Source organism: Gymnogyps californianus, chromosome 14, assembly GCF_018139145.2.
Source record: "Gymnogyps californianus isolate 813 chromosome 14, ASM1813914v2, whole genome shotgun sequence".
Taxonomy (NCBI): Eukaryota; Metazoa; Chordata; class Aves; order Accipitriformes; family Cathartidae; genus Gymnogyps; species Gymnogyps californianus.
In genome coordinates, this window is record NC_059484.1 from 16,543,943 (window position 1) to 16,571,585 (window position 27,643).

General features: G+C 42.8%; 2 protein-coding genes across 4 annotated transcripts in view; one reads left to right on the forward strand and one right to left on the reverse strand.

The window, feature by feature from the left end:
- Positions 1 to 8,639, reverse strand: part of HNRNPAB (heterogeneous nuclear ribonucleoprotein A/B) — a 28,636-nt gene extending 19,997 nt beyond the window's left edge. The window contains exons 1-9 of one of the 3 annotated variants that reach the window (XM_050905287.1): positions 8,577 to 8,639; positions 8,157 to 8,457; positions 4,870 to 5,038; positions 4,627 to 4,785; positions 4,076 to 4,207; positions 2,154 to 2,262; positions 1,908 to 2,060; positions 1,745 to 1,829; positions 1,165 to 1,489 (exon numbers count right to left, since the gene is read on the reverse strand). In XM_050905287.1, the coding sequence (XP_050761244.1) occupies positions 1,759 to 1,829; positions 1,908 to 2,060; positions 2,154 to 2,262; positions 4,076 to 4,207; positions 4,627 to 4,785; positions 4,870 to 5,038; positions 8,157 to 8,419 (1,056 nt within the window). In that variant the 5' untranslated portion in view covers positions 8,420 to 8,457; positions 8,577 to 8,639 and the 3' untranslated portion in view covers positions 1,165 to 1,489; positions 1,745 to 1,758. Of the gene's footprint in view, positions 1 to 1,164; positions 1,490 to 1,744; positions 1,830 to 1,907; positions 2,061 to 2,153; positions 2,263 to 4,075; positions 4,208 to 4,626; positions 4,786 to 4,869; positions 5,039 to 8,156; positions 8,458 to 8,576 lie in introns of those variants that run through there. The other 2 variants (XM_050905286.1, XM_050905288.1) reach the window with 2 other exon arrangements.
- A 9,623-nt stretch (positions 8,640 to 18,262) lies between these two features.
- NME5 (NME/NM23 family member 5) lies at positions 18,263 to 27,295 on the forward strand. Its single transcript, XM_050905446.1, has 6 exons — positions 18,263 to 18,388; positions 19,154 to 19,320; positions 21,342 to 21,547; positions 21,926 to 22,026; positions 23,067 to 23,185; positions 26,276 to 27,295. Exons 2-6 carry the CDS (start codon positions 19,192 to 19,194, stop codon positions 26,360 to 26,362), a joined length of 642 nt encoding a protein of 213 aa, XP_050761403.1. The 5' UTR covers positions 18,263 to 18,388; positions 19,154 to 19,191; the 3' UTR covers positions 26,363 to 27,295.
- Positions 27,296 to 27,643: the final 348 nt, after the last annotated feature.

Sequence of the window (27,643 nt, forward strand, 5' to 3'; positions counted from 1 at the left end):
GTTACATACTCCAGCTGTAAAGCTGTCATGTCAACTATCAGATTTAAAGTCCGATTCATCTTTTTTATACGCAAGATTTCCACTTAACCCCAGAAAAGTCTTACAGATGTCTAACTTTACAGCAAGTTTTTCTTTTCAAGGACAGCCAGCAGGGAGCAGCATATTATAGTCCCTGCAGGAATAGCTGCATCCCTTGTTAAAAAAACTAAAAAGGTCACTAGTAATTATCTGTTTATGTCTTGTCTTAGTTACTTGGTTTGATTCCACTTCTGGTTCCCATTTGTTCAAATAGAACTTATTACAAGAAAAAAATTGTCAGATTTTAGCTTTAAAAGGAAAGTAAAAATCAAATTGATTGATTACTGTAACAAAGATTAGAAGTTTACTTTGTGCAGCAGCACTTACTTATAAATCTTATTTATAAATCAGAGATTGGGACTATTCTACAGCAAGACAGGCAAATCACATGATAGTTATTGCCTTGAAATAGTGGTAAACTAGTCAAAAAAGGAGAGCATATTTCTAGCTGGTCACTCATCTCTAGAGAAAGAGATGATGTTTTGTTGGTTTTCCACCCACAACTTCAGTGGAAGTTCTTTTAGCCTTTTTTGATACACAAAAAGGCTGCAAAAATTCAGACTTTGCATTGGTAATTTAATGTCTGTCTAACCTGTCTTTCAAGGCAAGTATACATACTATTAAGAACTTGTAGAAACATCTCAAGACTCAAGACAGCAAAACATGAAGGAAGTGCAGCCAGCTTCTTGCACACCTCTTAGCTTCCTCCTGAAATGCTGTCTAGACTCCCAAGCCCTACCTGAAACCTATGCCTCTGGCTCCTCCTAGCAGAGCCCTACAATGCAGACACTAACACAGTTATGCTGAGCCTCTATGCTTGTCTGAACATAAGTCACCAGCAAAGCCTCCACAACAGCTGGGGCTTTCCACCTGAGTTCTTTTCCATAACCTCCAGGCAGAAGTGACTGCAGTTTTTAGCTGCCACTTAACTGCAGGTGAGCACAACTACCAATACAGCCTTCTAGTTTTAAGATTAAAAACATGTAAGCACAACTCTTCATCTATCAAAGTACTGCCATGAACTAATTTCTGGGAACAGTATACTGGCATTTTACTAATACATAAGCTGAAGAATGGCACAAGACACTAGATTACGCCTTTTTTATTTCAAAAGCTAGGATAGCTTCAATATCCATGTCATGGTGAATCAGAACACATGTAAAATACCTTACAATACATTAGATTCCAAAAAGGTACCAAAAAGTACAGTAAAATTAACACTTCCATTACAGGAAATGTATGACACAAAAACAATACAAAATAAAAAGGTGGAAAGTGACACTGGTTCCCTAAGATGCATCTCATTCTGTACAACTGGAGTAATGCAGAGTCCATAGTTAACTCCAAGAGGCAGTCCCTAGATGCAGAGCTGCAGCTTTAAGCAGACCCTCAAAATCAGTTTCAGTTTAACCTATTAATAAAATCATTAATTAATATCTTCAGCAAGGCTGAAATTTACACACCACACTGTCTAGACAACTAGTTATCTGTAAGTATTAAACATGTAAAACATTTCCAGGGAGCTCTTCCAAGTAAGATGCACATTTAACAGGCCATAGAAATTTATTGTAAAGTTAAATTTGGTACAGAACTGAAATATCCATCTACAGCATTGTATACAAAACCTATGCAGTCATTTTCCAAAAGAGACCATGCCACTGCATACCTGAATAAGTTTGATCAATATGGCTTGTAGTTATTCTGATGACCACCACGTCTTGGTGTCTTCCCATAATTTGCACTGCCTTGACCTATGAACAAGAGAACAAATGCATTAAACTGCTAATTAGTTACGCTTGCTTATACCCAATACAGTTCTCTTTACTTACTGTAATCATAGCCTGGTCCATATCCATAATACCCATATCCTGAATAATCATAGCCTCCATAGCCACCATAACCTTGCTGATAGCCGTATCCTTGATTCCCATAACCCTGGTTCCAGTAATTGCCATAACCTTGATTCCAATTTTGACTTTGAGCTATAGAAGGGAAAACCATCCACAAAATCCCATTTTAGTACACACAACTTATTTAGAATGTGTCCATACTAAAGTAGTGCGTGTAGTACTTACCGCCGCCTCTTCCACCTCTGCCTCTTCCTCCATAGCTACCTCTTCCTCCACCACTACTGAACTGTTGCTGCTGGTATACTTCTTTTGGCTGTGCTACCTTAATCTCGCACTGAAAATAAAAAACAAGGAAGAGTGTGTAGACTGTCTTATAGCAGCAGCACCCAACCTAACCACCTAGGAAAGCCAGAGGTTACTCTAGAGGCAAAGGAGGTATACATGCTGTGCTCCCCATCATGTGAGCAGGACTAATGCATATCCAGAAGCATCTGATTTATTATCCAGAAGGATCTGATTTATCCAATGCCACCTGGGAACAGGCCACTGCTTTCAGAATATTTTCTACTGCCTATTCCCTACCATTAACTCCCCCATGGAAGACAAAGGTAAGTCATTACTGGCCACAGAAAGCAGGCCACTGCTTTCAGAGTGTTTTAATACTGCCTATTCTCTACTATCAGCTCCCCCATGGAAGAGGTACTGAGGCCACCTCAGCATAGCAACTGCTCCTGTGGGAATCACAAGGCTGCCCTCTGTCCTGGCACAACCTCCAAGAGGAGGCTGTTGCTACTGGACCACTTCACCTGAGCTGCACTGGATGAACAAGGCTCTGAGAAAGGCACCAGAACGAGTTTTGCTAGCAGCTTTCGTACACCCTATACACTGAGCATCTGTGTTGGGACTGTGCAGTACACCTACCAACACCTGAAATCATCACTTGTCAAATACTAAGAATAGTTAAAAACAACTAGAATTGACATTTCCAAGACAGGTTCCCAAGCTGCAGTTCAAGCTGTCAGCCACCTTCCTAGTTCCTGAATCTGTGCACAGTCTGAGATGAAAGCTACTGCTGCTGTGAAAGGAACAACTCCCTGTGATAACAGCACCTGAGCAAGCCTGGCTTGGAATTCTTCACCACAGGAGCTTTAAGGTAACCTGCTCTTTTTATTATCACTGACACAAAAACAAGCCATAGTTACAATGTACAGATATGATTTCTCAGCTCCTTTGGCACGTAAGCATTCATCTCTCCTGAAAACAAACTTTATTGCTAACTAACTACAGTGTCTTGGCAACTGCCACTGCATTAGGTTTGCCAAAGTTTATTCTGTGCTGTGTCAAGATCAGTCTTAAACTAAGTGCAATCTAAGTCACTGTGTCAGACAGTATGACCAGATCTAATAGGGCTCTGAAGTTAGTGTATGGTCAGCAGCGGCCGTGGAGCAAGGGAAGAGGGACACCTCCAGCCAGCACACATCATTTGCCTCCAGTCCTCTTCTCGTTAGCTTGACACATCGGCCTCTATTAGCTATTCCCACAGATGAGCAGTCAGCTGTTGTTCAGACCATCTCACACCGCTTTTACAGTAGTTCACATCACCAGCTGACCAGGTACAAGTTACCATAAGCATACATTTACTCTCTGGATCCTTGTATTGGGTTTACATGACAAGGTTTTGGTAGTGGGGGGGGCTGCAGGGGGGCTTCTGAGAGAGGACACCAGAAGCTGCCCCCATGTCGGACAGAGCCAGTTTCAGCTTACAAAGTTAGTGTCTGCAAGCCTTGAATTTATGCAAGTGCTCTGTGCTGAAAATAGGTACATTATCTGTTGAAATGGCTTATATTGCTAGACTGATACATAAATAAGCCAGTTTTTCCACATGTGTTTAATGAATGCGATTAGGTAGTTTACAAACGAAAGCCCCTAGAACACAGCAAGTATTAAAGCCACAAGTATTGGCAAAGAACCCAGGTAGCCTCTGTGACTGAACTTAGAGCAAAACACCCCTATGGTAAACTGCAAGCTGTCCTTATTGTAATTTTGGTACCTTGAGATCAGAAGTCTACAAAATCCTTTTCAGGTTATAGATGTAGTGGTATTATGCTTAATAACTTGGACAAAAATTTACAAGTCAAAGTTTCTACCTTGCTTCCGCTGACGTTATGGAATTTCTTCTCCAAAACCTTCTTCACCGGATCCTCTTCCTTGAAAGTGATGAACACAAACCCCCTCCTTTTGTTGGTCTTTGGATCCATTGGAAGTTCAATTGCTTCAATCTGAAGACATGAAATACTATTTTCAGACTTGTACTATAGCAGAACAGTTAAGTGCATGGCATTTAGGACAGTAAAACTGTAAGTTTCCTATCTATGCATATTATGCAACACCAAAGTTGCAATATTCTTTCTATACTAACATTGGGTCTCAGACCAGAGGTTTCAATTTTACAACTCTTGAAAACAATTTTAACATCAGATAAAATGGTTTGAGTTAAAAGACAAGGGTATCTAACTAGCAATGGAAGCATTTAGTGCAGTATGTGCCTTCCTTGCTCTCAAGATGGGAAACCTCTGGACCAGTTACAGAAGGCTTGATACATCTGAAGTTAATTTAATTTGCAACTTGCAAATTATTAGTAAACTAAACAGCAACTGGAGACTACATGTTTCAGTGTTTATAAGATAACATTACACACCTCTCCAAACTCTCCGAAGTATTCCCTGATTTTCTCTTCTGTGGCTTCTGGGTTAAGTCCACCAACAAATATTTTCTTCACTGGATCCTTTTTCATTGCCATGGCCTTCTTGGGGTCAATTAGTCGTCCATCTAGCCTGTGTTCTTTCTGTTCCAGAACCTGAAAGATAGTTTGATAGGATTAACTCAGGCTGAAAAATTTCCCCTGGAAGTTAAGAATCTGAAATATGAATCTTAAATTCACCTTTTCAACACTCCCAGGTTCTTTGAAGAGAATAAATCCAAAGCCTCTGGATCTTCCTGTGTTAGGGTCCATCTTTATCGTACAGTCGGTTACCTCACCAAATTTGGTGAAGTAGTCTTTCAAGTCTTTTTTGCTTGTATCCCAACTGAGGCCGCCAACGAACATCTTCCTGAAATTTCAAAGAGATAAGAGCTGTTTAGATTCAGAAAGTACTACAGAAAAGCACATGCAGCAAGATGCTCACAGTGGTACACACCTCAGCAGCATTGTCAGAAACAGGACCAACTGTTGAAAGTTAAACACTTTTGCATCTTGTCAAGAGCTAGTGATACTATAGGAGTGCACGAGGGTGGGTTCCCCCCTCTCTTTTTGAGGAAATGACACAATGCACCCTGAAGTTTGTTCCAAGCTATAAGAAACAGTTAAAATTGCCTAAAATATTCCTCACCAGTAACTTACGTTCTTTCAATGGTATTCTGTTATTTGCAACAAAGCAGTATTGATTATCAAGTACTGCCAATTCAGTTTTTGGAAAGAGCCTAGGATCATTCCTACTGCTCTGAAAGCATTCAGGATAGAATAAGGTATCAAAAGCAAAATACTTCAGCTCTTTTAGGATTTGGACAAATGGCTGTAAAAATTGTAGTCCTAAGAATGATCCGCAAAATTTAAACCAGGTATCTATGTCCTCCAAGAACAGTCACATACAACAGATAGGACTTTGGACCTGCCTTAACTACTATGTTGTACACTTCTTCCTGCTTAGTTACTTAGTTCTATCTTCATCAGTAGTACAGGAGTAGCTCCACTATTAGTCTTTTATTTTCATGAAAGGCCAATACAGTACTTCCCCACACAAAATATCCTCTGAAGCATCTCAAAGAACTAAATACTAGTGAAGTGCAATACAGAAGTGAAGCTAACAAACAAAACTTAGATCAGTCAATAAGGCACTTTTCAAATGCCTCACTTCAAATGAAAACATTAATAACAGCTGTATTTTCTATTTTCAGAGTTTCCAAGGTAACAGACTAAGCTTTTAAAAGCATTCAAGCCTTTTTATCTAACTATAGACTAAAGCAGTTTAAGTTGTCGTTACTCTGTTTAGAGGCAACCTAGTTTGGCACTAGAAGCTATCAGCACTTTAGAAGCTAGACTACGTTTAAATAAAATTGGCTTTTGGTGTTTATGTGTAACTTTGATTTGCTAGAACTAGCATCCATTTATGTTCAAAAGGGAACATGAGAAATAAACTGGATGTGCTATGATTTTTTTGCCTTTTTTCCCTTAAACTGGATGAAACCATATCCTTTGTAGGCTAAACCCTTATTTTTTCAGAAGATCAAGCTGTGCACTCTTAACTGACAAGTGCAGCATGATACATAGGGTCCAAGTAAAGTCTGTGTGCTTCCTGCAGCCATTACAATAGAGCCTTACAGAAAAGGCCTTACAAAGTTTACTAAGCCTTTCAAGAACAGGTGAAAGAAAGGTGACTTGATGGATTCCTTCTCATGACAACAGCTTACTGACCAAGCATGACTTATCATCTGTACAGACTGACAGTGGTTTTCCATAGCATACCCTGTCATCATTGACTACATTTACAGAATGTTCAAGAGAAATTCAATGGTTGGGGGATGACAGGAATTTGTCTGGAAGCAGCTTTAGCTGCTTTTATGCCATGGGGTTGGGACTGTGGTAAGCACGTAGATATTGCCACATGCTAAATTCACCTCTTACCACAGCAGTAGATATTACACTTTGTAATTTACAGTCCTTTGTTTTGTAATTGGAATGATTGATACCTACACATATTTAAATAACACAATATAGAGCCTTTGAAATTAAGACCAAATTTCTAGTATTTGGCTTTTCCTTCAGAGGCCACGCAAACTGGACAATTGCACTCTTAACATGTAGTCTCTTTTTTCCTTCTGAGTGTATTAGTGCAGCTAAATCAAAGCATATTTCAGCTCTTAACAAAATACTCTAATGTCAGCACCCTGAACTCTGCCTTGGACAGCTCTTGTTTTAGCACAGCGCTAAATTTTCCACATAGGTCAATCCCTCTAAATAACTGCTTTTCTTAGAAGTTTCATTTCACACGGATTTGGGGTTGAAAGTGTCACCTCCTATGCGAAAAAGGGAAAGAGTATCGCCCACTTTTCAGGGCAGAACACTAAAAAAGTAAAAAGAAAATTCACACACAGCTAAAAGGCCTGGTTCTCAACCCTTCTAGTGTCTGCAAAAGCTACATCCGGCCCTAGCTTATAGGAAACTTGTGCAAGTCTTACTCCTTCCCTTACAGCCAAAATCTGTTATGCTACTGTGGCTTCAGCTCTCTGTTCCACCTGAGGGATCTGACCCTCTGGTTCAGGGCCCAGGGATAACAAAGGGAGTTCAAATTAAATTAATGGGATAGCTTGAATCACAAAGACCCGCTTGAGAAACAGGCAGGTAATTTTCAAGTCAAGCACGTATATTCATAAACAGACCAACTAAGACAGGAAAGAAATTACTCTTTTGTACACAAGCATGCCACCACCAAAACACAGCGAAACTACACTGACTTCTCCAGAAATAACTTGTGAGAGATAAGCCGTTTTCTGACAATGCTGCAAAGTAGTATACCAAAACCGCTCTTACTGGCTTAAACACACCGCACATCGTCTCAATCATGCTGTTTTTCCCTTTACTCCCTCCAAAAATACTTAGCTTACCCCGACTACCTTCCAAAGCCAGGATTATTTTTTTTATATGCGTTACGCAAAACACGTTCGCATTTACACCAACGCCGGTGGCGACCGGTCCTGCAATCCCCAGAAAGTTTGAACCAGCCCCCCTCCCGACAGAAAACAACTCCTTCCATCCGCTCCTTTCGTTAAAAACGGGAAGGATGAGGAAAACGCGGGATGCGAAGCTAGCCGAGCTAAATCCCCTTCCATTTTACAGCGTGAGACGGCAACAAACCCGCTCCCCGCCCCTCCCCCAGCCACCACATGGCGCCAACAAAAGGCAGCTCCAGAACAAAGGAAGCGCTGGTGCTGCAGGGCCGGCGGCTCACCGCCCGCCCGATCCCTCCGCAGCGGGGCCGCCCGCCGCCCTCCCCCGCCGGGCGGAGCGGGGCCCAGGGCGGCGGAGCGCGCCAGCCGCCCGCCTCGCTTCCGCTCCCGCCGAAGGGCCGCGCCGGGGCCTAGCGGCCGCGCTCCGCCGCCGCACATGGCGCCCGGGGGTGGGGGGGGAGGGGGGGCGCGGCCTGCTCCCGCCGAGGGAGGCGCGGCGCTTACCCCGCGTCCTCCTCGTTCTTGCTGGCGTTGATCTGGTCGCCTTCGGCTCCGTTCTGGCTGGCGGCCGTCCCCGCTGTGCCCGCCGCCGGTCCCGCTCCCGCCGCCGCCACCGCCGTTCCCGCCGTCGCCGCCACCGCCGCTGCGCCCGCCGCCGCCGGAGCCCCGCCGGTTTCGGCCTGCTGCTCCCCGGCGCTCTCGGCCGCTTCGTGCCCGTTCTGGGTGGCGCCGGCGGCGGCCGCCAACTGCTGCTCCGCTTCGGACATGCTGCCCCGTCCGCAGAGGCGAGAGGGAAGACAGGCGCCTGCAAGAGACGAGCGCGGCCCGCGGGTCAGCGAGGCGACTCCCCCCGCCGGGCCGGTCTGATCCGGTCCGGTCCCGCCCCTCCCCCTTTTCCGCCGTCGCCATCCCGCTCATACTCACTTTAAAACCCGCTCCCAATAAAATCCGGGCCGGCCGGAATCGGATTAAAATCCCCCACGCGCTGGAGCTGACACCCCTCCCCGCGGCGCTCGGCTGCTCCGCACCGGCCCCGCCGCCACCTTCTCCTCCCCCTAAGACACGTACTCTCCGGCCCGGAGCCTTAACGCGTGGCCGCCTTTATACCGCCGGAGCCTCAGCCACACAGCAATAACGAGCTTCCTCATTGGCCGCCGCCGTCTGTCATTCACACCGTTCGGCGCTTCCTGTTGGCTCTGCCGCGGGGGGCGGGCGGGGTGAGGCGAATGGCGGCCCGCGGGACTGGGCTGGGAGGGGAGGCCAGGCGCGCGGAGGCCTCGCGCCTCTCGCCTCAGCGCTGAGGGCGGCTCTCCCCGCCGCGGGGCGGCCCCGGTCCCGCCTGCCAGGGGGAGGAGGGCGGCCGTCGTTGCCGTTATCGCCAGGGCAGCCCGGGAGGTGCGGGGCGCCCGGCGAGCACCGCCCTCCCTCGGGGCCCGCCGGTCCGGCGCGTTGTCCCCGTGTGGCGGGGACAGGAAGGGGCCGCTCCGGCGGCCGCCCCATCGCCCCGGCGAATGTTATCGTCCTCGCCAGGCGCTTCAGGAAAATCACAAGCGTGACAGGGAGGAAACCCAGCCCCTGAGGGTGCAGGGCCCGGGCGAGATGATAGTCCGAGTCAGCGCGCTCCTAACGCTCTTCCGTTGTTCGGTCACGGCGGGACCCGAAGCGCGGCGCCGCGAAGAGCCCTTCCCGCCGCCCCGGGCAGGCCGGCCCCGCCAGAGCCCTGCCGCGGTAGCCCAGGCCCTCGGGTGCCGCACGGTGAAGTTACGGAAACATGCCTGTGACTTGAGCGCTGTATTTGCTTGCAGTGTTGCACTGGCTTCACTTAAGGTGTGGTACGTACACTGAGTCAGTTACTCCAGTACAAGAGGTTTACTTCATGTTTCCAGCTCTGCTGGTTTTGCAACCGAGAGGGACAGAATTTGTTGTTTTTAATGGAAACTTAGATTTGGATATTACATAACTCTGGGAGCTGGAGCCCTGAGCATGTGCCTAGGCCTTAATTCCTTTTGCCCGAGGATACATCAACCTTGTTGACAAAGTTGTATGTGAAAAGTGCAGAAGACAACTGCTCCTTGTAATCATACTTCAAATTCTTGTACAGTATACCATTCCTAATATCCCACTCATCCAAGTTAAAGGGACAGAGTGTGGCTTTTGGATAGGCAGCCAAAGCTTACTACCACATCTTAAAAAAAAGCCCTTTGCTTGTGGGCGAAAAGTAACAATTATTACCTAACTTTCTGTAGTAACGAATGCATACATTATTACTTGCTTGTTCCACCCTCTGTCAGATACCTCCTCTGGCTCAACTTGCATATTTTCATTTGCTATTACAGTTCAGAAAGAGTGCACATAGCTACTTGTGAATAAAAATAAATTGTGGTGATGATACATTTTGTTGTTAAGTAATCCGGTCTAGGATCCAGGCTGTCCTTCAGTGAACTGCTTTTGGAGCACTTTTTATCCTCTACAGGATTCATTTTCTGAAGTAGGGACTTGGTAAAACAGAGGACATTAGGTTTGTTTTGTAAGCTTTGTAGCACTACAACAAGCAGAGTGTTAAAGATGAACACAAAATCAACATCATGTGTTCAGGGCAAGGGCCTGATCTGGCTTTTTTTTTTTAATAAAAACATTCCATTGCTTCAGGCTATAAGCCAGACCTTTCAAGGGAAAGAGGGGGGGAAAAAAGGAAACTCTGCTTAGTATTGGGAGATTGTATGAAAAATAGCCCCTCACTGCAGCCAAGAATTTCAAGCCACTCTTTTGCTTTGGTGCTTGCCACGAGCATCACTGTAACTGGTTCAAGCTGAGCTTTCTGCTTTGATACCCATGCACGCGTGCAGCAAGACTGCATCGTATTTGTTACTGGAATTGCAACTGATTTGCTTATAATTTCTGGATTTTAAATCCTCAGCCATAGTGGCTATTTGCTTTTGGAAATCTCCCCCCCCCCCCCCCCCTCCAATTTTTGCTGCTCACAAATGGAAAAGTATTAAAGCGATCTAAAAATAAGTGCCCAACACAAGTAATTTCAAGAATACACGAGCATAGTGTAATATGTGTGATGTGTCAGCCAGGTGCTCTATCCGTGAAGGATATTAATTTGTAAGTATTCTGCCACACTTTCAGCCCAAGCTACAATAGCTCAGAACTTAAACATCTTTAGAGATGTTTATCTCAACCTAGTCTTCTGACAGGGTAGGGTACACTATAGACAAGCTCTACAACCAGGTCTTTAGGCTAAAGTTTGTAAAACAATGTTATATGAGGTCAGGTCTAGTAAAGACAGTACAAAGAGTGCCTAACCAGTACACTTGAAAATTGTAATGTCCACATGACAGGTTGTATATGTTATCTGATAAAGATACTCATCTTTATGAGAATATATTTTTTAAATTGTTTTGCTTGTATTGAACTTTAAATGTTAGAAGCAAAGACATTTTTCGTAAGATATTCTTTATCCTAATTTATACCATCTCAGAGGAACTTACCCCACATCCAGCAAGAGAACTTCTTTTGATTTTTTTAGGCAGCTTTGGCTTAGATTGTAAACCTATCCATCAATCAGGTCTGTACCAAAAAGGTATGGTTTGTGATGAAAAGCAACTAAGCCACTGTCTGTCAGCTGACTGCATTCATTTATACAGGGCTGTTAGCCTGCTTCAACTGGAAAATATCACGCATCTGCTTAAATCACTACAGGGGACTAAGGCCAAACTGATATTTGCAGGTTGATCTGACTGGGATGGCTGAAGTGGTAAATGCTACCACCCTTGTGCCCTGTCCACCTTCTTCTTGCAGGTTTTTATGTATGCAGCTGTGGCAGCTGACTACGGAAATACATCTGCACTGAAGTTACAAGTTTATAGACCAGCACCTGAGAGTAAACTGAAATTGGCAGCAGTTTATATGAGTCTGTCATGTAAGTTTAGGCTCAGCTGATGGATGTAACCTGAGTGCTTTTGATGATATATTTATTACTTGATTTCCATGCAAGATTCACTGCCCCAAACAGCTCCTTGTATTTCATTAAGCCTTGCTAAGGACCTGAATGATTGTCATACGTTTCCCTTTTCTTTCTTTTCTCTTTCCTTTTCCAGTTCTCTTTCTTGCTTTGCTGAACCTGTCTCATCTTTCCTTTCATAGCCCTTGCACTGGTACTTTGGCATGTGTTATGCCTTTCCTGCTTAACGGTGCTTTCTTTAAAGCTGGACTCTTTTCCAACTGCCCATTTCTCCAGGTCAGGTCTCAATCTGTCACCTTGGCAATTCCAAACAGCAGTTCCCAACTGGCAAGGCTCTCTGTGATTCCCAGTTGCCCCATTTTAATAGCTGTTTGATGCCTTGTATGTCCCATATCCAAAAGCAGGATAACAATGTGGTTGTAGACTGGGTAAGCAGCCTGGTTTGAAAACTGTGACTGGCATGACTAACAAAGTCACTCTTTACATATCTGGACATCGAAGATCGAGAAACTTGAGAATATGGGTTGTTACAATTATTATTTGTCTCGCCAGGCCCCATCATGCCACAGGTAATTTTAAAGAATTCCTCTGGGTTGTGACTTAGGTTTTGGTCTTGCATTTCACTCCCCACTCAAAGCCTGTGGTTAAGGAAAGAAAAATACATGCATACCTTCTCGGGGGGTAATCCTCCTTACATGACACATTAACTGCTGAGAAAAAAACTATCATTGTTTGCTATTTTTTTAATCCTGTAATTACTATGATTATTCATGGTGTTGGCTGAAATTTAATTGAGTTTTACTGGTGTACGAACTTTCTGATCTTGGGCCTAATTTTGCTGTTCTATCAAACTTGCTGTCTGTGCATACCAGTTTTGTGCGATACCTGTCTTCACTGCCTTGTTCCCTTTCTTCTTTATCCTCTATTTCGTCGTTATTTCCATTGTGTTGATTTTTCCAGTTCCCCTATTCTAAAAAAAAGAGAACCAACATATCATTCACTGCCTTGAAATTGTTGATGTAATTTATCCCTTTCCCACACCTTACAACTGTCTTGTCTAAATTGATTGCAAGCATTTCAGGTCACAGACTGCCTGCTATATGCAAAATACCATGCTATAGGAAACTTCTGTCCGAGTTAGTCTCTATGCACAGCAAAAATAAATAAATTTTATTAATAATAATAACTATGCAAGTAATCCCATTGATTTTAATGGTACAGCTGAAAGTAAGTGCTCAAAATAAGAATGGCAAAAAGGACACCTTATGCTACATGGAATTAAGATGAAAAAAAGATGCATTTAGGGAAGCATTGACAAGATAACTTCAAAAAAAGCCTTATTTAACTGATTGCCTCTTGTAATTTGCCAAATAAAAGATTTTTATTGGTTTATTCATACATTCATTTATTCATTGTGGATAGTATCACACTGAATACTTACCTCTGAGCTTAGAGGCCTCTGGGATAATCCAAGCCAGTATTATGTTAAACATTATGTAGAACAATGAAAGAGCGAACACATGCAGGTGTTTCTGCTCCAAAAAGTTAGGTAAAAGCCTAATATCTATATGCAGTATCTATACACAATGTCTACATACAGGTGAGGAGGAGCTTTATAGAAAATAAGTTGTCAATGCCAACCTCTACAGGTGTTCAACAGGAGCTCACCCTGAGCAACAACGTGGGATAAAGCAGGAAGGTCTTTATTTGAAAGTGCAGTAGTGGAATTCAGTTGTACCGGCTGGCAGGAGATAGGTGATACCCTTTCAGAGTGAAACAAAAGGTACGTAGGACCAGATCAGTGTGTGAATGAATGGGCTTGCAGTTGAAGACTAACAGTTTTGTGTGTGATAGAGAAGACTCTTTGGAAAGATGTGGAGAACTAACATAGTTAAACTGAAGAACTAAGAAAATGGTGTTGCAGAGCTTTCCGAATGGAAGCGAATGATTTATTTGTTGAGGCCAGAGAAAAGGATGTCAACAATAACTGAGATGAGGAGAGCTTGAGCAAGATTCCCAGCCATGTCAATAAATAACAAAGATCGCGTCTTGGTTGACATCTCCACAGCAGTTTAGACCAACCTGAGCCCAAACCCCACGTTCCTGGCTGTAAGGTTCCACCCACTCCTGTGCACAGTTGGCTGTAAAATAACTCAGTAGGAAAGTAGTTAGTTTTCAGGCAGATGGTTTGTCTAACACATGCTCATTACCAAGACTTTAAATTGCAATGGAGATACCTGAAGTTTGAAAGGAGACAGTAATGAGAGGCAATCACATCTCTATTTGCCCATTAGGATGTTGAGCTATGAGCCAGAAGGGAAGGGAGGAGAGTCAACAACAGCACTCACCACTGCAGCAAAGGGAAAGAAGCACAAGGCACGGTACTGACAAGCCAAGCTGAAACAGCGACTGGAGAAGCAGCAATAGGTGAGAATAATTGCAAAAGCTAAGATAGGACACTAGCTAGCTATGCTAAATGTGACTGAAGGCCAAAGAAGAGATTGGTTTAAGATGGGTTGAGAAGCTTTCAGATGACGAGAGGAAGCAAAACCAAGTTTGAAGGGGATTTAGGGTAGAACCAGACAAGAGATGCAATTAGAAGACTTGTAAAAGTGAGAAGACAAGAGGCACTTCTACCAAAGGCTTTTTTTTTTTTTTAATGTAAAAGAGACAAGCATATCTGTGTGGGTGCTGGGGGGTCAGAGCAGACTGAATGACTAAAGCTGTGAACAAATGAACGAGTGGGTGTGAGGAGGATCAGGAAATGAAATAGGGTGAGGTTAATAGGGCAAGTGGTGGGGTTACAGAAGACGTGTAGATAAGATTTTTGTTATTGCCACTTAGAGACTTGTAGAAAGGGGAAGCATCAAGAGAATATTCTGTTAATTTTATCTTTAAAGAAAATGGTGAGATAGCAGGTAGAGGAAAGCAGAAAGAAAGGCTTGACAAGGGTTAGTCAGCAGCAATGAAAAGCTAGCTAGGATTACAGGCGTGCAGATAAGCTGCAGAAGTAGAATTGTTTAGCTGTAAGAAGGCAGAAATGGAGGAGAGAGCAGGCTTGCAGAAGAGGAAGTTAGCTTGATCACAGGATTTCCGTCAGAGACACTTTGCACTGCAAAAGCAAGCATGGATGAAGCAAGTGCTGAAGGTAAGCTGGTACTGTGGGTAGGTATGACAGTTTATCATGAGAGACAGAAGCAAAAAAAAGTCAGTGGTGGATGAAAGTTGTATGTGTGGTAAATGTATAGCTAGTAAATTACTACTAAAGCAAATACATTTTTCTGTGCTTAACGTCAAAATGCAAATAAAGCTAAAAGACATGCAAGCTTCATTTTTAATCAATGCAACTAGTTGGTATTATTTCTTTCGCTTTTCTTCACTCTGTTATTTTCATCATTCTGTTTTTCTTTCCTTTTTTTAAGTCTACAAGACATTAGGTTCTCCACCTTCTTGCAGTATTGGAGTACAAAGCTCTGAAACAATATTTTTCCTTAAAAAGTTACTTATCTGTTGTTACTAGAATGCAAATGCACCTGCAGCCACAATCTTCCAGTGTTGTTATATTCCATGCCAGCTAAAAATAAGTGAGACAACTAAGGCTTGTTAAACCGCTTAACAGATAAGATACACGAGCAAAAGCTATGCCCAGAGAAGTATTCAGAACTGTAACGGTTCATTATATTGTAATTATAATTTTACTTTTTTTTGTTTCTTTTCTTAAAACCACATCCCTGGCCTACAGAAGTTAGGGAAGATGCTTCAGACCAGCCTTTTAGTTATCAGAAATATTTTTTCAAGCACTGTAAAGAAAATATACGTAAGATAATGATATTAACACAGGGTTGTAAGGTCAGGTTTATGGAATCCAAGGCTTTAGAAGAAACCTTTGAGATTCTACTACTGTAAAAATGTATGTCTTTGTTAGGGAACACATAATGTTATTTTCCTTTAACATGTGGGGCCACTTTAAATTTGTAAGTCTGCATTATTAAACCATCGTGGGAAGCATAGCAGGAGGAAACCCGGGGTAATTGGCTGCAGCTCCAGATGCAGCCGCCCGCTCATTGGAGAGCGGAGGATTCTCCGAGGTACTAAAATTAGACAATCTCCGCCCTCCAGAAATGCTTCTGGAAACAGCGAGGAGGAGAAATTCTGACACAGATCGAGGGCCCGTGGTGGGGAGTGAAGTGCACAGGACCCTTCTCCCGGCAAAACTGCAGCGTATAAGGATGCACAGAAAGATACTTTTTTTTTTTTTTAACTTGGTTAGCTGAAAAAAAAAAAATGCACGCAATAAAGAAATTGCAAGAGATTAATGTTAGCAGTGTTTTACATGGATATTAAATTCAACATTTCTTACGTAATAATAATTCTGAAGTATTCATCCAGGCTGAGGAAGCCTTTGAACTGCTAAATCTAAGCTAGGGCTGTCAGACTTGTGCTCATTGACTTTGAAAAGAAATTACTCTTGCCGAATTAACTCTGAACTAAACTAAAAAACTGGTGAACTCTATCAGCTTTTTTTAAAAATAAAACATGTTTATCCATTATCTCTGTGTAGTTGCAGTGTTTACAATGTCTTCAAATTAAATATTGGATAAGGTATCTCTATTAAAGAAACAAACGCCATGTGCCTGTATCAGTGAAGGAAAGTCTGTATCTATATCTGAATTACTCAGTCCTGTGCACTTGGAACCTTTATTTTTTACAGTATGTGAATAAAAACTTCAGTCGTTGATTTTTAAACATATTTCAAACTGGCTGCAAGGAAATAATTGCATAGTTTTGTTTCTCATTTCTATTTTTACATTATTTACATTACTCATGAAAAAGATTAAGGCAGAGTGGATTTTTCTTACACTAAAAACAGCTTTTGCAGTAAATTTGCTATTTCCTCTGCTAACCAGGGTACACAGTGTCAGCATCTATGGCTCTTAAAGTGTGGGGGTTTTTTTGTCTTTTCTCTTTTGCATCTATTTTCAGCCTGATTTCATTAAAAAATTGAAGCCTATATACCTGTGTTTTCTCTCTGTCCCTTTGTCAGTGTCACCTCAAGGACTCAAATGCAATGGCCAATTTCAGCCGAATTCACCAGCAGGCCCGAGGCCTTAACAGCACCTCGGAGCCCACAATTTTTGAGAAATCGGTAATAAGAGGGGATGAGGCCCAAAGGAGAGAAGCATGGCTGCAGAGCGAGCTCAGCAGTTATCAGCGCCCTTCGCCGGTCCACACCCCGATAGTGCCGGGCCAGCTGGCAGGCGTTCAGCCGGCAGGCGTTCAGCCCGGAGAGCCGGCCGCAGCACGCGCAGCCCTGCCCGGGGTAAACAGGGCCGACGGGGAGGAGATGATACCGGAGCACTCAACGCTTCGGCTTCCAGGTCACGGGCCGGGCTATGGCACGGAAGATCATGTTGGATGGATGATGGCTGTACTGTAATTGCTCCGAGCGGGAGCGACCCCAGAGAGCCAAGGAAACGGGGAGCGTGCAGGGAGCAAGGGTATTGGCACGATGGTGGTAAAATCTGGTAGAAATCCCCAGGGATTTTTCCCCAGCTCTGTTTATGGCTCACCTCGTTATGGTTTATCTCAGAAAACAGTGACTGTTTCTTACTCGCATTTGTTTTTGTGATAAAAGTTAAGTAGGACTGGATAGACACTGTAATTCAATAAAAAATGCTGAAAAACAATAAAGAGCTGTCGATTCAGGTTAGTACAGCTGGTATGCCAGACGGCTGCGTACTATAACCTCCCGATCCGCTGATGTTGATCAGGCATGTAAACAGGAAACCTTGTGCATGCTCCCACAATAAATACTGATATTTAAATAACCTGCAGAAGGGCTTGTGTGCTTATTCTTTTTTCCAATAAATAGCATTACCTCAGTTTATAACGTTTACTGTGAGATCATTCCTCCCTCAGCAGTCCTGAGTGTGAGGTAAAACCGACATAAAGCTTTTATTGTCACAGAGAAAGGAGATTTTTGATGGCTCCTCTCCAGATCACGCTGCTCTCTTCCTTATTCTCGTATCACATGAAGCGCCCATAAACAGGCAGATGTGGCCCTCAGTTATTTGCCCGGAGACCGCGGCTGTCCCGGGCTGTGAGACGCGTTCCAACGCAGGCCGAGGCCAGCGGCCTCTCGCCGCCAGCACACCGCCGCTCCCCAGCCGCCATTTTTTATTCCGCCCACTCCCGCCCCGGCTCAGCACACAGACGAGGGGCGCGGAGGCCATCTTGTGGCCGCTCCGCCCGGGGAGCCGGCTCAGCCATCGCCTAGCAACGGCGGCGGAGCAGGAAGGTGCATGGCATGGCGCTGCCGGCGGGAAAGGCGGCGGGCTAGGCCGGGCCGGGCTGGGCAGGGCAGCGGGGGGACCGGTCGCAGCCGCTGTGGGGGCAGAGCGGGCGGAGCTGGTGGCGTGGCGGCGGGCCCCTGAGGGTAGGCGAGGCTGAGCCCTTCTCCGAGTCGGGCGGCGGGGAGGGGTCTGTGGAGAGGAGGGAGACGCTTCCTCGGGTCTCTGCCGAGTCCTGGGCCCCTCGGGCGGCCGGTGTCCGTGACAGGGTGCTCTGGCTCCAGGCCGACTGCTCCGAGCGCTACGGGTGTGTGTACTTTCAGCCTGGTTCCTAGGCAAAGGCAGCCCCGGCGGTCCTGTGCTCAGCTCTCCATCTTTCCTCCCTGACGGAGGCCGCAGTCTCTTCAACCAAATTTGAAAGCGAACGAGGAGTCTCAAAGGTATAGGTGCAGAAAAGATCATCCCGACCGAGAAGGCAGGTATAACTGAGCAATTGCATATGATTTTTGCAGCAGTGAGCTGGCCAGTCGGCTGCTTACCTGTGCCTTGTCCAGTGCAGATGGAGAGAGACCGAGGGCTGGGAGCAAGGAAGCAGAGGGAAGAGGGGGAAAAAGAAGGTCACAGGTGGTCACAAGTCTGTAGGAAACCCGTCTGCACTAGTTCCGCTATTCACAAAACAGTTTTGTGTCCTAATAGCTTGCTAATGGCCTGATCCACTCAGTTAGAAAAATGGCGCTTTGTCTTGAGTCCATAAATACAGGAATTAAATAATAATTGAGAAATACCCTGAGGCTTACAGATGGACTAGCTCCAAATAATACGTCCCACACTACAGTCTTCATGCATGAGAATACAGATTTTGAGTTTGGTGGAACACACGGTTGGTGGATGGAGGATGTGGGAGTGCAGTGAGCCTGTGAGCTTGTCTCGCTCTTGCACATGGCAAAGTGTACGATAACGCTTCTCTTTCTCTCATGCTTTCTCTGAGTTAATTAGTGAAATATTAGAATAGTTTACACTTTATGAGTGGCTAACAACATTTAATTTTTGGCTTATTTTCCACAAAATATTGCTGCACTGAAAACAGGAGTGTGAACTAGAGTACTAACGAGTCCAGAGAAAATCTCATGTGGGTGTTGTGAAACGGGGATGATCTGCTCCGTTCCTAGAGCACACGGTAAATGTCACCGCAGGTGACTGTGCGGTTGACAGACTCCAAATATCATGAACTGGTGTCATTGCAGTACGAAAGGAGCACGTGAATTCTAATTTAGAAGCCAAGATGCAGATGTTAATGCCTGAACCTCAGATTTTTGTGGAAAGAACCCTGGCTCTCATCAAACCAGATGTCATTGATAAAGAAGAAGAAATAGAGGATCTCATTCTCCGATCAGGATTCCTGATCGTTCAGGTAACAGACTGTACTCCAGAGAAAATAACTGCAGTTTATAAGTCAGAACAATATTTATCTTAACTTTCAGCAGTCAAGCCAGTAACTAAAAGCTAGTGTGTCCAAAAATCAATTTATATTTCTCATATGTCATCAACCACCGCTGCCAGATTCTGTAAGGATACATTTTTTTGGTGCATGGGATGGAACAGGACAGACCGACTATTTTGCTGACCACAGGAAAACACAGACTTTGTTAATAAGCTCGGATTTAGCAAACATATGTAGCAGATATGTGGACTCTCCAAAGTAACTCTTTGGAGAGTGTATCGTTCTGGTATCACAAGGTTTCATACAGCATGCATTTGCCAAGTGGATACTTCGAGAATTAATTGAATTAGATAGCTGGCCAGTTGCGGTCTGATGTATTTTCTGTTTCCACTGTTTTTAATGTAAATGGACTTCATGGATATTTAAATGTATTGCAAATGTTTCATTTAAATAGGCCTTAGTGAGCTTGTCCTTTTTGGACCTGACATGGAGGCCATGGGAATGTTGCCTTGAGTGCCCGTGTCAGACCCTGTGCTGCCGGGAAAGGCTCTAGAGTGTGATTTTCAGCAGAGATTGCGTTAAGACAAAATTTGTCATTAGCTAATAAGAAATGTATTCTCTCAGTCCTCTTTTATGGGGCTCTTTATACACTCGCTCTGTAAGAGCATTTGAAAAAAAAAAAAGATTACAATAAGCCAGAATCTGGGAAATAAAACAGGAGGAGCGCTGGATCGCTTGAAGCGAGGGGTGCGTCAGGCTCTTCAGCGAGGAGCCGGCAACGCTGCTCCGTGCCTGGCGGGACGGTTTTGCTCGCCTTTAACTGTCGGTTATAACCGGACCGTGCTAAGGCGGAACCCCCTCCCCGAGTTCCCCGGTGGGTCGGCACCTCGCCGCGCCCAGGCAGCACGCGGCGGGGCCGGGGCGGCCGCTGGGGGGCGCTGTGCCCTCGCGCCTGCCAGCGGCGGCGGCGGGGCGCGGCCGGGGCCTCCCCGCAGCGGTGCCGCCTCCTCCTCATCCTCATCCTCCTCCGCCTCCTCCTCCTCCTCCTCCTCATGCCGGCCCCGCGGCAGCGCCCTTGGCCTGGTGGCTGGCTCTGTGGCACTGAGCAAGCGACGACTGGGCTTTTTAAGCCCAAATTTTAAGAAGTTTGGGGTTTTTTTTCCCTGGAAATGTAATCATTTTTCTTATTCTCGTAAATGCCCCTTTTTCCCATTTGTCCTTTTTTAATTTCCTCCCTTACCTTTCTGGTTGTTTTATTTACATAAAATGTATCAGGAGATGAGCGAAATTAGATTTTTTTTTTTTCAATGACAAGATGTTTATAGCGTCTTCTGATGTCTCCAGTGACTTTTGGCACCAAAGTTATCAGGAATCTGAATTTGTGGTACTCGCGTTGCATAAGTTTGGGCTCAAAGAATGCACTTCAAAAAAAAATTCTTCTCTTTTTGTGGCTGCCCTATGCCTTCTGATAACCCCCCAAAGTTGTCCTTATCCTGGCCACCTGCAGGCTAGGCAGCTGTTGTGAGAATCATAAAGCATGAGTACCAAAAGAAAAATAGAACAATTGCATAATTAACAGTGTGGGCTGAAGAGAAAATTGTTTAAAAGTAGAACATTATGCTGGAGCAGCTGAGCAATTAAATCCTGTCCTTGTAGTGCTCTTCACCTTTTCTGTACTGTGCCCTGACTATACTTTAAGTAAGTCATCCAGCAGTTTTAAGATGCTGTAGTTTACGTAGGCTAAAATCACATCTTACTCAAATGGCCTGTTGGCCTGCTTAATTAACTTGGAAAACTGTTGCTCTTTGTTACTCTGTATCTCAAAAAGGATCAGATCTGTGAGAATCAGATTAGGCTGGTACCGTACTCTGTGTCTGTTCTCCTGCACTTGAAGATACCTCTGCACCAGAGGACTGTATCCTACCTGAGGTAGCAAGCTATCTTAATTTGGCAAGCTTTTTTTCACTCTTTTTTTCTTTTACACTTTATAGAAGCGGAAGCTCCAGTTAAGCCCAGAGCAATGTAGCAACTTTTATGCAGATCAATATGGAAAAATGTTTTTTCCTAATTTAACAGCCTATATGAGTTCTGGACCTTTAGTTGCTATGGTTCTTGCCAGACATTGCGCAGTCTCATACTGGAAGGAATTGCTTGGCCCATCAAACAGCATAAGAGCTAGGAGAACTCACCCTCACAGGTAACTCACTGATTGGCCTTGGGGAAGTCAGTAGGATTTTGTCATTCTGTTAATTGAGACCAGAATTCCTCTCCTTTTTTTTTCTTTTTTTTGTACAGTAGAGGTACAGATTGGGAGTGGCTTCTTATCTCTTAAATTTTGTGTATTGTAAAATAGCTTTTCATCTTTGTTTGTTAGTATGTAAGGTTCACCCATTTTATGGGGAGTGCTGAGTGCATGAACATAGATTTTAGGTAGCTACTTATTTTGTTTAAAAACAAAACCAAGGCAATGACTTGTTAATTAGTCCATATATATTGCTTTTATATGCTCTCAGACTGTAGAGACTTGGAAGGGATTTGCAGTTGCCTACCAAGCAGGTTTTTCTCTTGTTTTTAGCTTAAGAGCAATCTATGGGACTGACGATCTGAGGAATGCGCTTCACGGCAGTTCCAGCATTTCCTCAGCAGAAAGAGAAATTCGTTTCATGTTTCCAGAAGGTAAAATGGTGCAAATAATACATTGCCAACCCTTGGGAGGATAGTGTCCTTCCCTGTTATTAGTCGTCTCTGACTGGACTCTAGATACAATTGGATTTAGAAGAGGTTGGGTTTGTTTGCTTTATGAGAACGTGAGTCTCTTTTTGTATAAGCTGATATTTTCTGCAATGAAAGGTATACCAAAAGGTATCTGAAGAGCTATTATAGTTACAGGGATTGCTTTTACTTTTCAAACTCTGTGGTCTGGGAATTGGAGCAGACAAAGCTGGTAAATGAGAGGAAATGGGAAGCTATTACACTCCAGCATGTCTTTCTGGCACTGTCAGCCCCGGGGACTCCTGTTGGCTTGAGAATACTGACTCTTTTCTTGGGCTCAGGCTGAGTAATTCCTGTTCAACAGCAGCTGGATGCTCACATGATAGTGCAATTCCAAAGTTAAGAGCCAGAGAAATGGACCATAGAACCTGGAAAGGCTGGGAGAGGATCTCTTGTTTGTAATGTAACAGTTGAAAGGTGACATTGCTCTTTGACAGAAAAATGCAAGGGAAACTCTGCTAGAAAAACTTACTTGTTTCTGTCAATTGTATCAATCAGTTTAATAAAAGATGTTGCACTTCCCTACCAACCTTACCCATTGTAAACCATGTCTCTTCTCCTCACCCTAACGACAAAGCTGGACTTAAGGTGAGATTTTTAACGTCTTCAGAAACCAGGAGGAACCTGCAAGAAGAAAGTACTAAGCATGGGATATATTGTTTCTCTCATGGCACCAATGCATCTTCAAGGATATAGGTTTTCCCCAGATGATCCGATTTCCTCCCCTTTCATAATTGTCTATAATTAGTAAGATGACCTCAGGGACATTGTAAAGGGTTTTAGGTAGTTTCTTTGCAGTTTGTTGTGGGAGAAGCTGTAAAAACCATTAGGTATTATTAACTTATTAAGGAAAACAGCAGCTCATATATAAACAACCTTTGAAAGAATGCCTTTTTTAATCACTCTACAAGCTGCTTTCCAACACCTGTGGTTACTCGTTGCAGTGATCCTGGAGCCAATTCCGGCTGGACAAAGAGCTAGGGATTACTTGAACCTTTATGTAAAGCCTACTTTACTAGCTGGGCTCACTGCACTGTGTAAAGAGAAGCCAGCAGATCCAATGGTATGTACGTATATCAGTATTGTGCTGTATGCTTTGTGATACATTTACTTTGTATTAGTAAAGTCCCTGTATGGGGGAAAGCTACTCTTTTGTTAAAGAGCTGTGCTGTTTTAGCTACCTGCTAATGAGCTAATCAAATAACATTTGCCTTTCAAGAAGTTGATTGGTTTGTTAACAGATGAAATGAAGGCCAGGACTAAATGAAATCAGCCTTGATGAAATGACAGGGGGTTTAGGTGACTTCTATAAAACTGTTTCTAACATGTAGTTGTTACAGATGGCTGGAAAGGTAAATGGGTACTATCATATGATGTCAAATATAAGTTTTTGCTTTATTTGCTGTTTTTGAGGTGAGTTTGAGATGAAATAGCTCTCATACAATAGATACTAAGTAAGATTAGATGCTAATCACACTGGTAGTAGTTGCACAGTTGAGTAAAATACTGTAGAGTTCTTAGCAAGGCTGTCTATATTTGTCATTGTTATGTTTATTTAAATTAATATTATCAATCCTTCTTTAGGATAAGCTATTATTTTGACTATACAGCATTGATTAGCATTTACTTGGGTTGTTCCACAGTTCACCAGGAAAATGAATTATGATTCTTCTGAGTGAAATCTATCTTGAGTAGTCAAACTGACCTACGGAAAATTCTTCTGTCTTCTTGTGACCCCTTTCTAGTTATCAAGCTGATGCATCTTGCCCTCCTCTCACATATTATTCCTTTTAACCATGGATGTCATTCAAATTACAGTTCTTAGACTAGAGTTAATTTCCTGTTGTTTTTTTTGTTGTTGTTGGTGGTTTTTTTTTTTCAGTCCCTAAACAAAATTAGCTTTCTTTCATCTGGAGAAATATCGTAAATGTGTTTTGTATTCTTAAAGCACAAGTCATTCACACTAGTACTTCTTTAAGAATGCAGATAATTAATCAGTGTGACAACTTACTGGTAGTTGTGGTGGATTCTACACCATTATCAGGTTTTTAATCAACATTGCATTTTTCTAAAAGATACATTTCAGGAAAAAAAAGCCTGAAAAATAATTCAGGGGTGTTTCTGTGAACTATGTGGTATACATGGGGTCAGATCAAATGTACTGTGATTGTTCCAGCTTTATGACGTGTTCACTTTATCTGTATGTCTGGCACTGTTACCATAGAAATCTAGAAAACAGAGATGAAGAAGTCTTTTCATCCGTCCCTTTGCCCGAAGGCCAGACCAATTGTATCTAACCATTCCTAACAAATGTTTGTCTGGCCTGTTCTTTAGCACTCCAAATGATGGAGAATCTACAGTCTCCCTAGGCAATCTGTTTCAGTGCTTAATTATACTTAGTTGAAAAGCTTTCACTGAAAGTTAGCCTAAATCTCCTGTGCTCCAATTTTTTGCCCATTACTTTTTTTTTTCTTTTACTGTCCCCAGAGGACATTGGAGACAATGTAATATCTCCTTTTTTTTGCAGCAACCTATTGCATATTTGAAGAGCGTTACCATCTTTTTTCCCTTCAGTTGTCTCTCCTCTATATTAAAAAGTGATTTTTTTTCCCTCTTACCTTATAAGTCACATTTCTCTAACTCATTGTTTGTTTTTGCTTCCAATTAATCCCTGCATTCTGAGCACAAGTTTCTAGCCAGTTATGTGGTAACTAATGGTAACTTCATCGAGACCATGCTTTCCTTCTGTGCTTTTAAGAAAGCTGTAAAGCTATATGAAGCAGTGTCAATAGCTTTACTAAAATGAAAACATGATATTTGCTCCTTCTTCCCTGTCCATAATGTCTATGACCTTGTAACAGAAGGAAAATAATGTTGATTTGATACAACTTTTTTTCAGAAATATATGTTGGCTATTGCTTTTCAGTTTGTTGTCTGCTAGGTGACTTACAGGGAGACTGATGGAATGGTTTTCTCTTTTTCTAGTACCCTTCCAGGAACTGAAGAACTGAAGTTGGGATGATTTGGGTCTTTTTTTTTTTTTCCCCCCTCCTTTCTGAAGATGGCATCAGAAACTATCTGTCCACTCAGAAATACTTGCTAGCAGCACAGAGTTTGTCTCAGCCAATTCCCTAAGTAACATAGGATAAATTTCATCAGGCTCAAATGATTTAAAAATTTCTCATTTTCCCAAGGAGTCTTTCTAAGGGCTTTTGGGCTTTTGTGGTTTGGGTTTTAGGGGTTGGTTGGTTTGTTTGTTTTCCATTTCTGTCTTGAGTTCTTACTGTTCTTTTGCTATTGCTGACTAACCTGCGAGGGTGGTCGTAGTGCTCTGCTTGTTGTCTCTTTCTTTGCAAACCAATCTTTTTGTACCTGGTAATATAAGGAGAGTGTTGCTTACCTTACTGGTCTACTATTCTATCATTTTTCACTTTACAGTATGGTACGAAGTTTGTTGTATTTAGCATTCCAGAAACTAATCTTCAATAGCTTTGTGAAGTGAATAAGGATGTGTTAGAAACTTCTCTTTACAGGTGGAGAAATCGAGGCAAAAGGTTAATATGCCTCAGGCCAGGCCAAGACATTGGCAGATGAAGTTAGGACTCGCAGCATTCCTGCCTCCCACATTCTTATTTAAGTACAATGTGCTGGAAAACTTACAAGATGAATTTCAAAAAGTAACCATGTTTTGTTTTTAAGTTTTAGGTACTATAAGGTGATTTCGGTGCAGAAGACTGGCACTTTTAATGAATGATTGCTAGATAAAGTATCTGTAAGTGTTGTCAGGAGTAATATTTCATTAAGCAGTTTCATGAGTATTGTATAGCCTCATTCCAGAACAGAGTTAACCAGATTATTTGAAGCATGGCTCAAATGTTCTTGTACATACACAAAGATAGACATTGCCAGAAAAAGTTGTCTTCTAAAGGCTAGTGTGAATTGTTCAAAAGCAATATAAGCTATGAAGATTTAAATGAACATTTTGAAAAAACAGGTTATTTGTACGTCCATTTTTTCTGAAAGGTCTTCATTTCACGGCACGGTTAGGAGGGTGTCTGTATCAGAGGTTTCAAATAATGCTTTTAATATTCTCCCATACATTTAGCTGAAAACAACAGAAAACTGAAAATGTTTGGGTTTTTTTGTTCCACAGACTTGGCTTGCTGACTGGTTGATTGAACACAATCCTAATAAACCTAGGCTGCAACATCAGATCATTGAAGAAGAGCATCAGGGGTGAGAGCTCAGTGGAAACCATCTCAAGCATTCCAAGTTACAGATACATACCATTTTCAGTGTATCCCTTGGCTATGTAATCAATATTATCTGGAGTGATTGTTATTGTCATAACTACCTGCGTCTTCATGGGATAAATAAACTTACACTTAACCAGGATTTAATAGTTCTAGTAGCTTTTCTATTGACAAAGTGAATGTAGAATTACATGATAAATTTATGGTGTCAAGTGATGAGAAAAAGACAAAATTCCCGTCAGGTGTGACTTAATTGCTATTTCCTCCATTTATCTTGGTTTGACTGTCTGGGGAGAACAAAATTATTTACACTAGTGCAGATTCCCAAATGACATACAGCTGGCCTGTGCTTTGTGAAACTGAGAGTTGCATTTCAGCGGTTTTTTAGCAGACACAAATTCCATTATGAAGGGAGGTACTTGGATGTAATTTAGAAAACAATTACTGGAGGCATATTAGCAACTTCAGAATTTTAATTGCCGGTTACATCACTGAGCTAAGGTCACTCTTGGGGATGATTCACTTGAGCCTGATGTATTTTGTCAGAATGTAATTTGAAGGACTTATTTGAAGGTACGTTGAATGTACCTTTCCCATCTCAGTGGCGAAAGGTGCAGTGATTATAAATCAGTCTTTGATTTCCATTAGAAGTCACAAGAAGGTGTATTTTAGTCAAGGACTAATGCTGTCTTCCAACATTTGTTTGAAAGAAAGGTGCTTAATTGGAACAGCTCACCTTAAGGGTGTTTTCTGTGTTCTCCTGCTCTTAAAAGGTATGCTGATTTCTGTTGTTTTCCTTGTATTGTTTTTTACCCTTGAACTTTACTGTGTTCTATTTGAGAATTTCAAGAGAATGGGTTAGGAGCCATGCTATTCAACAGGCAATGGGTTAATCCTGCACTATTACTTTTTCTAAAGTAACTGGACTGTTTTGGGGGGTGGGGTGGGGCTTTTTAATTTTCTTCAAAGAGCTGTACTTGCGCTGTTAACTTCAAGCTTTGTATCTTATGGTTTGACTGGCTAGGATGGAGAAAACAATGTCATTTTCACAACCCTGAAATATGCTTGACTAATACTAAACAAACAAGCAATTTCGTAATTTGTTTCATGAAAAACTTGCTCCCTCAACTTGAGTAATTACCAAAAACATAAGTCATTTGTCTGTAATATTAAACTTTGTTTAAGCTAATTGTTTATCTTCTTAGTGGAATAAACCACTATTACCAGCCCAGAGAATAAACATCTGGAAAACTGGTCCCTACAGTACA

Bases quoted from the DNA above. Each gene is read 5' to 3' on its own strand.
- NME5 (XM_050905446.1), top strand. From the start codon at position 19,192: ATGCAGATGTTAATGCCTGAACCTCAGATTTTTGTGGAAAGAACCCTG. The intron at 19,321-21,341 runs GTAACAGACTGT...TACACTTTATAG, and splicing joins CAGGATTCCTGATCGTTCAG to AAGCGGAAGCTCCAGTTAAG. The intron at 23,186-26,275 runs GTATGTACGTAT...TTTGTTCCACAG, and splicing joins AGAAGCCAGCAGATCCAATG to ACTTGGCTTGCTGACTGGTT.